The sequence below is a fragment of the Vulpes vulpes genome, chromosome 4 (assembly GCF_048418805.1).
Source record: "Vulpes vulpes isolate BD-2025 chromosome 4, VulVul3, whole genome shotgun sequence".
Lineage (NCBI taxonomy): Eukaryota > Metazoa > Chordata > Mammalia > Carnivora > Canidae > Vulpes > Vulpes vulpes.
This window is the reverse complement of record NC_132783.1, coordinates 45,046,350-45,060,922: the sequence shown is the minus strand read 5'-3', so window position 1 is coordinate 45,060,922 and position 14,573 is coordinate 45,046,350. Positions and strand designations below refer to the sequence as shown.

The 14,573-nt window shown below is 32.1% G+C and overlaps 1 protein-coding gene across 17 annotated transcripts in view; it reads left to right on the top strand.

The window, feature by feature from the left end:
• Positions 1-14,573, top strand: part of RAP1GDS1 (Rap1 GTPase-GDP dissociation stimulator 1) — a 153,861-nt gene that overhangs the window by 64,820 nt on the left and 74,468 nt on the right. For all 17 annotated transcript variants that reach the window (XM_072755603.1, XM_072755597.1, XM_072755604.1 and 14 more), the window contains one exon: positions 2,547-2,672. In XM_072755603.1, coding sequence (XP_072611704.1) covers positions 2,547-2,672 — 126 coding nt within the window. The remainder of the gene's footprint in view (positions 1-2,546; positions 2,673-14,573) is intronic.

The window sequence follows — 14,573 nt, the reverse complement described above, 5'->3', positions numbered from 1 at the left end:
CAAGATGGTGTTTATTAACCTAGACCAACAGCTATCTGAATCTTCTTAGATGCAATATAACTTGAGTTTTAAGATCAGATGATTCATTTTTAACTTCATGAGAATTACAATGTAGATTTCCAGAAATCTATTTTTTCTTTTAAGCCTTTTCTCTTAAGAATGAGTCTATATACTAACTATAACATAGATTCAGAAATTTCAAATAGTAAATTTTTGTGAAATGAATTGCCATCCCTCTCTGATCTTACTTAGTAATACCAGTCTTATAATACTTTGTCATAATTTCATGATAATTCTCCTGCTTTAATTTGCTGCCAGTTATACTCTAATAGATGACAGCTATGTTCTAAAGACATAATAGAATTTTTAGAATTTATACTTCTAATAAGAGGCTTGTTACAGGGATATCACTAACCTCTACTGATTAAAATAAATGGAATACATTTAAATAGTTATTTCTTGCTTAATCACCACATTGTTTTTGTAAGTGATTGGCTGAGAAAGTGAATTAGAATCTTCTTTTAAAAACATCTTCAGAAATGCAACATGACCCAACAAAGTGGTGTTAGAAGCTCAACCTCAGTCATTTTGTAAGAATTAGTTAGTTACTAGTATTATCTTTTTTAACAAAAGACAATCCTAAGTATAAATGAAAAATGTCTATTCAGCAAACTACATATAAAATTCACTGGTTCTTATGTATTCATGTCCCATAGTTGTCATCATTTTTCTAAAGAAAAACATAAAAAGCTAAGAGTTAATAATTATAGGGAGGTTATTAGAGAAAATTCAAACTCTGAATATACATTCAGATGTATGTAGTCTAACATTAAGATAGACTCTAACAGTGGTTTTATTTGGCTTATAGAGTTAAAAAAAAGTTTTTTTTTTTTTAAAGATTTTATTTATTCATGAGAGAGAGAGAGAGAGAGAGAGAGAGAGGCAGAGACACAGACAGAAGGAGAAGCAGGCTCCATGTAGGGAGCTCAACGTGGGACTGGATCCAGGGTCTCCAGGATCACACCCTGGGCAGCCCAAGTTAAAAAAAAAGTTCTAATAGATCTGGTTCCTGTAGGCAGCTGCAAATGGGGAAAGTGTGTATATGTAAGGGTTTTAATGTTTGATAAGTCAATACATAAAAAGTGGATTTTATAAAAGGAAAAGTTTATTTTATGGTTTTTATCACAGTGCTGTACTTCATGATGATGCTGAATGAGTATGTAATTCAAGTAAGTTTGGGAAGTAAAAGCAAAAAAGGGAATACTGGATTTAGAAAGAAATAGAAATATTCTATTAAGCATTTATTGTTTCATGATAATCAAAGGAAAAAAATACTCCAGTAGAAATTAGCTTTATGTTAATAAATTGGGGTTAATATTGAGATAGAGTAATGCCTAGTCCTTATACCTCAACATTGAAATCCACTCATTATACAAAGAACAAAATTAATTTTATCTTCTATTGACACACATAGAAGTATACAAATACTTAGTGGTTTCTGCCTTCTATTGCATATTGGCTTCTACTGACTTTGGTTTTTTTCACTCACTGTCATTTTGTACGCATCATATTTTCAGCCTTCCCCTGATAGTTCTTCCCTCACTCCCCAGGAACTTTTCAATTCTCTGGAGTTCAAATTACCAAGAGAGGATCTGATTTTTTTTTTTTTTTTTTTTTTTTTTTTTTTAGTTCATTGCTATTGTCCTGTTTAGCAGATTTCTTGAACTAGAACATCTGATAGACTGTTGGCGAGCCTGTATATAGTCTGTCCTCAAGTCACAGTCCAACCAGCTATGATTAGGTAACAGGCTAATGTAGTATAAACTAGGGGTGTGTGCAGTGGGAACTCCTTTGGACAAGGATGACTGTCACAGCCATTCATTCTATAGCCTCTGAAATACTATATATATATAAAAAAATACTATATATATATTTTACTGTATTTTACTGTAATACTATATATATATAGTATTTTAAACATATTCCTTATAAATTCTTGGTGTATTTTTACATATATCCATCTAAAGTATGTAACTCATGTCTTTAAAACTAGTTAAAGAGGGCTGTACTCCTCAGCTAAAAAGTAAATTGGCTGAAAGGCAGAAGATTTTAAAGATTTTATTTATTTATTTATGGCAGACACAGAGAGAGGGGGCAGAGACATAGACAGAGGGGGGAGAAGCAGGATCCCTCCTGGGAGCCACGTGCAGGACTCAATCCCAGGACCCAGGGATCACAACCTGAGCCGAAGGCAGATGCTTAACCACTGAGCCACCCAGGCATCCCAGGCAGAAGGTTTTAGAAGGGAGTTTACTTTAGTTTTTGACAGAGACTGTCAACAAAGAAAAATATAACCTCATTCATTTTGTGTACTTAACTACATTAAGTATTTTATAGAGTTATAATGGTACTTTGGAACAGAATGTTCTCTTTAAATGGTAAGCCTTCTTAAACATTTTAATAGTAGGTATTTATTTTATTAAGGGACATGATTATGTAAATTGTGAATATTTAGATTGTTAATTACGTATGTCTCTTATTTTCAGAATTTATGCGTATTCCATGTGTGGATGCTGGATTGATTTCACCATTGGTGCAGCTGCTAAATAGCAAAGACCAGGAAGTGCTACTTCAAACGGGCAGGGCTCTAGGAAACATATGTTACGATAGCCGTAAGTGTTGAAATATCAATGATACACTTAAAAACTTTTGTTTAAGAATTATGGTTTTGAGGCTAATTTCACTTTTAGTGTTAGCACTGTCGTTTCTAGGCTAAGACACTAACATGGGCCAATATTACTTAGCTCTGCTTCTTTAGCAGAACCATTGGAAATTTGGGCCATAGCATTCTTAACCAAGAAATTAAGGAAATTAATTCTTTTCCTCTGCTTTCACAAATAATACTTTCAGAGGAAAGTAAGTCAATTTCTAAGAAATCGGGGCTTTTAGTTTTAGAAAAAAAAATGTATTATCTTTTAGTTAGGTTTTAGTGAAGTTCTGTCTCTGAATGAGAATGCTTATGAACATAGTTTTTTAAAGTGTCTAAGTCTGTCCAAATAAATTTTTAATTACTTGCAATTCAATAAAACCATTCATAAAACCCATCATCTTCTCAAAAGCTAGATTGGTCTACTGCATTTGCATTGACTCCATTTCTATTTGTCATAATGTCACACTGTCATCCTCACCACTTTCTATAATACACTGCTCTGCCAGGTAGAGAGAAAGCAAGAACTTGGGTATAAATATATTACAAAAATTTTACATTTTCTACTTCTCCTCTCCACATTTATATAAATAAAATACAGAAAAATCTTGAGTATATTCAGTATAATTAGACTTATCCTGGATTTTCCTTAGATTTATATTTTCTGAGCCAAAAACACATATTTTAACATTTACCTTTAAAGTCTCCTAGGAATTTAGTTCTACTTATATAACTAGGATAATTTTTACTGTTTATTTTCCCCATTGATTTCATACACAAAAGACATAGCCCTTTTATAATAGGCAGTGCTTCAAAAAGTGATTTGTGCATTTAAGCCAAATAGAAAATAAGGTCATGAACATACTTATTTATAATATGAAAGAAAGAAGTAGAAAAAAAGACTGAAAAAAAAAGAAGAGAAAAAGACTGAAAACTACAACTTTCAGTTATAATCTGTAGCATTAATGGTAAGGCTAGCCTCATTTATTCTCCTTTCCTTACTTTTTCTGGAACATTATATATTATGTCTGAGGATGTGGATGTCTTAATATGAATTTTAGTATATAGTTTCTAGTCCCTAATACTGATTATAAATTTATTTACTGTTCTTTCATTCCAATGCCTTTTATCCTAGGATATTAGCTTTATTTATAAAATTCTGGTACTTTATGTTTATAATTTTACATTTTTATATTTAGGAAATTTTTTAAACATCATAGCTTATTATCATATTATATTAGCTTTCAAGGGTGAATTATTTTAATCATAATTTTATATGATTAATTTTAACAATATATACTAAAAAAAAAAATCTCTGCAGAGTGATAAAGATTGATGGCCTGTATTTGGGGAGCATTGATCATTGCTATTTTTATTCTTATCCTTCTGTGTATATTACTAGAATTTAAGTCTACCACGAATATTCTTTAATCTTTGTTCTGTTTAGTTATTCTTAAATTATGCATTGTTTAACCATAGGAAATACCTGTTTTGAGTACTTTTGTCCTGGCGTTTCCCTTAGTTTTGGCACAATAGAAGAAACACAGTGATCTCTTGTCTCATATTGCTGTGATTTTTATGGGCACAGAATAATTTTATTTCTGGTGTACTCTGAGGACCTTGAAGTTAGGGTAATAAGTGTGTAGTTAATAAGATTATTTTGATGAAACTGAAGTCCATTATCATAGTGTTTATTGCATCTATTTGCTCCATTCTTATGAGGTATACAGTGTAAAGTCTGCGGATGTGCTTTAGGCTATGAAGGTAATTTTTTTTGTCTCATTTATTTATAAACATATATAACCACTTCATTTTCATTTAATTCAATTTAAATTATAGTTAAGTGGGAAATTAAGCATGGAAAACACAGGCTATTTTTTATTATTGTAAAACTTATTTAAGGAAAATGAAGTTAGTAGTCTTAAGAACCAATACATATAAGGAGTGATTTATTACTGTAAGTCATGTAGTAAAATGTGTTCATTGTGCCATGCTGTCTTGTGCATATAATTTCCATAAGGCTGTATGCTTTCTTATCCTTTTATTTGAAATTAAATCTCTGTGAACTTATTAGTGATTTTTTCAGACTAATTTTAAGAAAAGTACAGCACTTTTATTTGATTTATAAGAATGATATTTTATATCTGTAAATATGATGCTATGTGGTTGATTTGTAAATTTACTTGAAATGCATTTCTCATTTTATTTTATGACAATTGGGAGTTTGAATGAACCCAGAAATTAGATTTCTCTTTTTAAAATTATTCAATAGCTTCTATTTTAATTAATTAACCTTCTTCCTTCTCAAGAATGTAATGGTTCATTTTTAAAAGGAAGATTGAAAACTACACATGACAGCTTTATAAATACAAGGAATCTTTTTCTTATAAATAACATATGTTTTAAATTTACATTTGTGTTTTACCAAACTTACCTATTAGACTAACTACTTACATTTTATAGATGAACTCCAAATTGATAGTTTTTTAATTCAGTATTATTCAGAATGATACTAAGCATACAATAGATAGGAAAACCATGTATGCAAAAAGCATAAAAGGCATTCACTATTAGAAATAAAAATTTGAGAAATATATGTATATTTTATGGATTGGTATTTTAACCCTTAAAAAGCAAAGCAGTTGCTAGCATATTTCAGTTAAGACAGTTTATTTGAAAGGAGGAGAGTTCCAAGTGTAAAAGGAATTACACTTGCCATAAAATCTATGGAAGTCTTTTGAAAAAAGTAGGTCAGATTTCAGTTTTACCAGCTTTTACAGTACCCATTTTAGGAATTCTTCCCAATGGAAGGAAACTCTTACATAACATCAGGTAGCAGGCTGATACAACTGCTAAATGGGACAGAAAGGGGCCTTGTTGCTTAGGAACTTTTTGAATTCTAGTCTCTCTCTTACATATAGAGATGAAAGAATCACTGAGTAAGAACCTTTTTCATTTAAAAAGCTTGGTCTTTTTTCTTTTCTTCCAAAGAGCCACCAAAGGTACTTCAGTTATGGATTTCTCTTTCGAAGTATCCAAACAGACTTCTGATATGAGCAACATTTTAAAAGCTCTTTTGCTTTGAACTTCACCAAATAACCCTTTTGATAAGAAGTTTGACATCCTTTAAATCAAAGATCAGAGAAAAATTGTTTTCAGTTTAGAAAGGAATCAGCCTAGCTGTGATGGGATACATTGGGGAATGTAATTTTAAATAAAGGGAAATACTATTAAATTTCAGAATTGCATACCTTCACCCTGTTTCATTCTATGTTTCTCTCAAAGGTGAGATTAAAAAGAATGAGTTCTTTTTTTCCTCCTTATCTGCCCATCTCTGTAGTATTCCCTTCTTTCAGTGATTAGTTTTGTTTATATAGCTGTGTACATTTTAAATTGCTGATGTAGTTAAATGGTCTTTGGTATTAAAGAGTTTCATGTTAAATTCTGATGCTGTATTTATAAATTTTAAGAATAAGTTGATGATTGGAGACTGAGTTCTCTGTTTGCGGATGTTACTACTTGAGTTCAGGAAATAATTGATATTAGATATATTTGTTCAAAGTTATTTAGTAGGGACTAGAAGAAAATAATTAGACAAAATTAAATATTTGTGCCCTTTTATATGCCAGAAAAGATTAATACACAATACAAATTAATACCTATTAAAATTAAACAAAATGTCTCTTTACAGAAATAAAGTTAATGCTTATTATGTAATTAGTACTATTACTGGAAAGATACACACTTAGCGAACTTACATAATATGCCATCTTACATGATATAAAAGAAAGTTGGATTCATGCTCACTGATGAATAAATAAATATTCAAAATGAGGTGATAATCAGGCTTGCCAAAGACAGTATTTATGAAGTGAAATATTGTTTATTTATTGTTTATTATTATTGTAAGTGTAACTGGAAAAGATACCAAATATATGCACAGATCTATATTATATATATTAGTGATTATAATATACTACCCTATTTTATATAAAAAATGATTCATTGTTCTGGTTGCAAATGCTAAAATATACTTAGCAATAATCTGTAATATTTTGTAATATAGGTAGGCTAGATAAGTGTGTATTAATATAATGCAGAATGCCTTGAAATTGCCTAAGTAAGCAAAGTATATTTGCAGCAGTTATATTTAACAGGCAGCTGTTTATATCTGGCATTTAAAATAACTGTTTATTTCAATGGTATAAATTAGGTTAGTATTTAATTATGTTATTAAAGGGTTTTGCAGGTTCATATATTTACCCCACTTTTTTTTCAGTATTCAGTTTTAGGGTAAAATAGAATTACCAACCAATAAGTATAAAAATCAGATTCTTCAACTTTTAACAGTTAATCCTTGTATATAAATGGGTTTATTGTCAAAGTATACCACGTATATAAGAGTAAAAAACTATATGCTACTGTTACTGTTAGAGATAGTAATTATGACTATTACCAGATCAAAACACTTCATTAGGGGATCCCTGTGTGGCTCACTGGATTGGCACCTGCCTTTGGCCCAGAGCGTGATCCTGGGGTCCCAGGATCGAGTCCCTCGTTGGGCTCCGGGCATGGAGCCTGCTTCTCCCTCTGCCTGTGTCTCTGCCTCTCTCTCTCTCTCTCTTATAAATAAATAATAAATAAATCTTTAAAAAGAATAAAACACTTCATTATAAAGATATCCTGAATATACAGTTATAAATAGATGTTGTTTTGTAATAATATTATAAGCTCTAAAAAAATTTCATGCTATTAAAGACATCTCTACTAATATGCACAAAGGAACACAACTTGTTGACAAAGTACACACTAAATATGTGAATTATATTCAGAATTTAAAAAATAATGATAGGAGAGTAATTGGAGTCATTTTTAGAGATTAAGCAAATAGTGCATTGCCTATAAGAGGAATATAGTTTATTTTAAAGTTAATGTAATTATAAATAAATGAGATTTTACTATGCCCCCTGGAAGGCAAATACTGCCAATTGATGGGATTTCCAGTTCTGCCATTTACTAAGTTGTCATTTAACTTTGTTGAATTTTAGTTTTCTCATTGGTAAAGTGGATTCATTGTGTGGATTAAATCAGGTTTATATATAGGTGTATTATATGAACTATGAACTGCTATACAAAGGAAATATGTAGGATTTATATATGATCATTTGTCTTCATTTGGGCTCTATAACAAAATACCATACACTGGGTGGCTTAACCAACCAACCAACATTTGTTTTTCATAGTTCTGGAAACGGAGAAATCCAACCAAGATCAAGGTGCCAGTAGATTTAGTATCCAGTGAGGACACTCTTCCTGGTTTGCACACAGCTTTCTTCTCATTATATCCTCACATGGCAGAGAAGGAAGAAAGAGAAGAAGCAAATTCTCCTGTCTCATATAAAGGCACAAATCCCATTATGATGGTTCTACCTCTATGACCTAGTTACTTCCTACTATCATCAATCACATCAGGGGTTAGGGTATAAACAAATGAAGGAGGGACACAAACATTCAGTCCATACATTATTTCTAAAAGTGTGCTGTGATATGGTACATATACTAGTAGTATACACAAGATATTTAAAATAAGGATTTAAAGACCAGAAACCTTATAAAGACAGGCAAAGTTAAATCTACTAAGAATCAAGGATAATATATTTACTGTAACTGGCACTAATTTAATTTTAGCTTCTTGGCAGCCAGGGTGAAAAGACTTGTTATTCAAGCATTACTTGTTATGATAAGTAATTTTTATTTTATGTTAAGGATAAATACTCTCTTCAATCAAACAAAAACTGTTGATAAATACTAAAAGAGATTTATCATTAGGATATCATTAGTTCCCTAGATGATTGTGTACATATCCCTCTTAAAATATGCAAAGGATACTGGCTGATATTAGTGACAGCATCTTCAATAATGCCTGTATAAAAATAGCCCAAATATTTTCCATATGATTGTTTCTTGTACCAAATCTTCAACACAATCCAAGAAATAATACTGAGCACTTTAAGTTTTAATTGGGCAATGTAGCCCAAAAGTATTGTTTTTTAGTAAACTTCAAGCATACAATTTAAAAATTTGAAGAAGCTTTGACTTGAATGTATTTTCTAGTTAATTTTAAACCAAAATACAGTTCTACTTTGTATTCATCTGCTCAATTTCTGTGTTATATAATAATATATATAAGTTTTATTTTCTAAGATCAAAAAATACGCTTATCTTTTATTTCGAAGCCTCTAATCAATTTTATAAAAATATGATTTGCATGAAAGTGAATATTTTAAAATACCATCTATTGATGGTGGTTACAGGAATTTATACATGTGATAAAATTGGTTGGAACCTTACATGCCCATACAAATACACAGGTGCATATGAAAACTGATGAAATCTGAACAAGGTCTGTAGGTTGTATCAGTGTCAGTTTCCTGGTTGAGATATTATATTAGAGTTATGTAAATGAGATCATTAGAATGAGATGGCTGGAGAGAACCTCTAATTATTTCAAAATTAAAAGTTTAGAAAACCCCATGTATCCAGGAGGCATATATGCCCTCTCTTCTGTGGAGAATGACCTTGTTTCTTTCAACTCTACTTGAGGGATGGGGGGAAATATATATGTCATAAATATATGTGTATATATATATATATATATATATATATATATATATATACACTTAACGTACATAAACACATACATATAAAATTTTAAAATATGACCTTGGCAATAATTTTTTTAACTGCATATATACAATTAAAATGGAGGATACAATTACCTCTATTTTTTTTCTCCCTTCAAATTTGACTTTCAGGAAAAAAAAAACAACAAAAAATTGACAATCCCAAAATAAGATTTAGGGAGAGGTAATTTACACTTTCAGGGCTTTGATTAGAACTGGTAATCAACAAGTAATAACTTTACTAGCTTCTGCCACTGTGCAACCTATAGTGGTAGGTTAGACATTAGCATTCCTAGTCTCATGAGAATTTCTGTGTTGGGCCACAAGCCTCTACTTCAGGTGAGATTCCTGATTAATTCAGGATCAGCCTTTAAGTAGTTTATAATTTACCCTTATTCTAGAAAACTAATGCAAATAATGAGAAGGGGAAAAGGCTTTTGCTGATACTCACTTCTCATTGTCCAAGTGTGTCTCTAATATTTAAGGAAATTATAGTGTATCAAGGTAAGGAAGCATGTGTATCAATGTTAAAAAAAACAAGGCACTGTGTAACAAATGCTGTAGGAGGTTACATAATATAGGTCTAGAAGGGAACTCATTTGTGTTTGAGCTCTTCCAGTGGTATCCATGAAGAAGAAAGGATTTAATCTGCACAGGATGTGGACCTGTGGAGAGAGGGTAAAAGGGTTTTTCGGAAGCACAGAAAAGCATTTTAAAAGGTAGATAACATAATGAAGAGCTGTATCTGGAACCCACATTGAGGAAGGGCTTGTATAATGGGGAGCCATTGAAGGTATTTCAACAAGAGAATGAAATGCTCACATTGATACCATAGACAAAGTTATTTTGAAAGAGGTGTATATTATAAGACAGGCAGTCATTCTTAACACGAAGTGTGCATCTGAAACACTTAGGAACCTTTTTCAAAATACATTTTCTTAGCCATACACTAGAACCAATAAATCAGCATCTAGCCATATGCTAGAACTGATAAATCAACCTATCGGATACATATTCTGCAAAAGCTCCCTAAATGATTCTGATGCACATTCCTACTTAAAAAATATTGGGCAGTGGACTAGATGAAGAATAACTACTGAGCAGGCTATTTTTTTCTTTTTAAGCTTGTGGAACAAATGAAAGAGAGAACAGGAAGAAAGAGGGTGTGTGTGGAACCCAAGAAGATATCAGATAAGAAGAAAGAAGGAGTCTCTGACTCTAGAATTTGAATCAGGATAACACCAACAATAGAAATAGTGAGACCCCATCTGGTGGCTGTGTTTGGAGGTGTGTTGAACTTGAAGTGCTGTTGTCACATTCAGGTGACAGAACTTTGAGATTCATCCACTTACAAGTGATTGAGTGACCCAGTGATCATTGACCCATGACAGTAGAAGAAACTGTTTAAAGGAAAACAGCCACATTTAGGGTGTAGGAGAAATAGGGGAGCTTGTGAAGAAGAATTGAAAGATTTGAGGAAAATAAGTTTATTGCTATGGATTCCAAAAAGTTGGGTGGTAAAGTGTCAAGTACTGCCAGGAAAAAAATACTGAGTTTTGATGATTGGATAAAGAGAGATACATGTTTTAAAACATCTTTGAGTTTTCTGGAGAGAGGAGTCAAATTTCAAGGTCTGTGGTAAGTAATGAAATGAAGGGAGAGTATTTCTAAAAGTTTAATGAGAAAGGAAGATATGAGGAGTTTGAAGGAAGGGCAGTACTGTTAGAGTGATATAGGGTAGTGGAGACGAGAACATATTTATTAGGCTAGGACCCTGTGGACGAGGACAGAGTAAATTTCTTAGAATAACTGATGAAGAAAGATCACTGATGAAAAAAGAGCACAGATGAAAAAAGAAATGAAACCATGAACCCAAGTAAATGGAGTTGGTATTAGAACAGAAAAGGACATTTCTACCATAACGAAAGCTGTCAGAAGATAAGTGAAGGTATAAAAAAATGTGAAGATGGTATTTAAAAATCTTAAGATAGTAAAGAGGACAATCAGAAGTGTGTTTCTAGCATGGCCTCCCATTTTCCCAGTAAAACAGAAGTCAAACCCATCTGTTAATAAAAGTGGCAAGGTAATAGTAGAAAACTTGTGGTGTGGGGGGGAAGGTTCAGAATTCAGGTTATGGGGTATGTTATCAATAGTCATGAGGGTAGAGTTGTTTAAATAATCAAATGATAGTAGAGGTTTACTGTGATTAGAGACTCAATTTTTGCATCTGTTTATTAATGTGAATTGTGCACTTAAAATGTATGTAGGCTAAGGAGTTATTTTGTACTTTTATGTGTGGACAGGAAAGAACCACAAAAATAACTTGAAATTGGAATTTTGGCTTCGTAGAAGCAGAGACTTTGGATCTGAGTAGGAAGAGAAGTGAGGCAGAAAAGAGGAAGCCATTATAGTAGGCCAGGTGTGATGTGTAAATACTGACTGTAAGAGAATGAAATTAAAATGTGAAGATTAGATTGTTTATCATCAGTTTGTTTGGTCCTTGTAAAGTACTGCACTAGGCTTAAGAAATAGTTACTTAAGTAACCCCTTCAGGTAGTTTACACTTTGAGGAATTATGACCTTTCCATTATTATATTTGTCACATTCAAATCCCTCTTGTTTACTAAAATAGTATTTAAAAATCTGAGGTTTTTACCTTAATAAAAATTGTAGTGCAAAGAGCACATTACTTAGCTACTTTTTCCCAATACTTCATTAGTTTCCAACTACTGTGTTATAAAAAAATGATTGTCTCATTAAAAAGAGATGGAATAAGGATCCCTGGGTGGCGCAGCGGTTTGGCGCCTGCCTTTGGCCCAGGGCGCGATCCTGGAGACCCGGGATCGAATCCCACGTCGGGCTCCCAGTGCATGGAGCCTGCTTCTCCCTCTGCCTGTGTCTCTGCCTCTCTCTCTCACTGTGTGCCTATCAAAAAAAAAAAAAAAAAAAAAGAGATGGAATAATCATTTCCACGTAGTTGTTACCAGTTTCACAGATATGAAAGTGGAGGCAGCATGTGAGGAAGTGTTGCACATGGCAAAAATATTAGATGATTTTCCTTGAGTTCAATAAGAAGTCATAAGGTTGCCGAATTAATCTTTTTATCCCTTGGATACCAGCTTTGCTTCTTGTCTCTGAGTCAAAGCCTGAATGGCTTTTGGAATTTTGCTTTTCTGAGTAACAGGTCTTAGATGGGGAGGAGAGGAAGTCTAATTTATAAAGTTCTTCAAAAATAAGAGTATTGTTTGTTTTTGCGTAAATCTTCCCCTTCCCTTAACTTTTACTATGCTAATTTTACCTGTTAAAGATGAAGTTAAAGTTTAGATTCATCAAACATAAAATTTTCAGTCTGCTTAAAGAAACCTTGCTAACACATATTCTCTGTTCTGAGAAACTGTGCTGTTATCAGTTCGAGGTAATTTTAAATCATAACTATAAATATATTTCACACACATACACATACCTTTTCATAATCTAGCATAATTTCTTTTAAGTATGAAATATTCTGATACATAAGCCTCTTTTATATGTAAAATAATTGGAATAAAGTTTAATTTTGATCTTGAGAAGTTTCGACTTATAAAGTGAAACTATGAATTATTTATATTATAACCTAAAGGCTATTCAGAAGTCATATTATGGAAATAATTGAGTTCCATAAATTATTTTATAATTTGCTTATAATCTATAGATACTCTGTCTTTTTGCTAGTAAAATGAGAATATAGAAATATAAAAATGGAGTAATTTCAGCAATTCCATGAGCAAATGTATGGTGATTTATGGATGCTCAATTATAAAAAGTCTTTTTGAAGAAAGGAGAATTATCAAACAGTTTTTTTTTTAAGATTTTATTTATTTATTCATGAGAGACACACAGAAAGAGGCAGAGACTAGGCAGAGGGAAAAGCAAGCTGCTCAAGAGGAGCCGATGTAGGACTCGATCCCGGGATCCCCGGATCACAACCTGAGCTGAAGACAGCTGCTCAACCACTGAGCAACCCAGGTGTCCCTATCAGTTTTGACTAATGTGAGAAATCTGTTGAGCTGTAGAAATTAATACAAGTATCATAAGACACACCAAAGCTGTGCCCATCAAATGCCATGTTGTGACCTAATTTTAAATTGCATCTGTGGAACTAGTGCTTTCCTCCTGACCCTGCATATTATACATGTAAATATGTAAATATATTTGAAATTATCCTGCATAAAGACAAAATTTTTAAACCTTGAATATAATACTATGCCACAAAATTGCAAGCTTTATGCTTCTTTTTTGATGTATGAGTATTTAACAGTCATGGTAGATTTTTCTTCATGACTCATTTTTGTAATTTGATGTAGTATTTATAGCTTTTACTTTTATATCTAATCTTTCATTCATTTTACCTGCACCTGGTTTATTTATAAGTTGACTTTTGAATTTAAAAAAGATATTGATGGGTTCACATTTTTCATTTGCATGCTTAAAACATATTTGAATAAACTAACAAAGATTGAACCTGTTGAACCATCCTTTTAATCAGCCTTCTATATGACATAGGAAAAATATATCCCTACTATGCAAAGTTAGAATTACAAACATGCCTTTATGTTGCTGAAGACATGTATGTATGTTTCTGCCCATACAAAGTGTCAGTACCTACACCATGGATTATTTGATTTGAGTGTTTTTATTCAGTAGTGCTGATGAGTAAATCCCTGGAAATTCTTACTCTGTGTCTTTGTATTTTTTCGTGCATGTATATGCACCAGGTAATGTAATCAACAAATAGTGATTGAGCCCACTGTGTTCAGGACACTCACTGTGCCAGTGTAGAGGATTATAGGAGAAAATAAGAGCAAGAATTCCGTATCCTTGAGGAGCTTGCACAGGGGGAAATAAATAATAAGTAAATACTACAAAAAGAATATTTACAGATTGTAGTCATTGGTATCCAGGAAATAAACAAGATAATGGAATAGAGAGTATTGGAAGGTGAAGAAAGATGTTATTTGATCTGAGGTCTGAAAAATGAGAATGAACTATTTAAAGTGAAGAGGAAGAAAATTTCCTTTAGAAGTATAGCAGTTGCAAAGCCCTAAGTGAGGAAAGAACTCGGTATGTTGAAAGAACAGAAAAGAGCTCAAGATAAAGAGATGTGCTGTACAGGAAAAGTATTGGGCAAAAGCGTGGGAGAAATA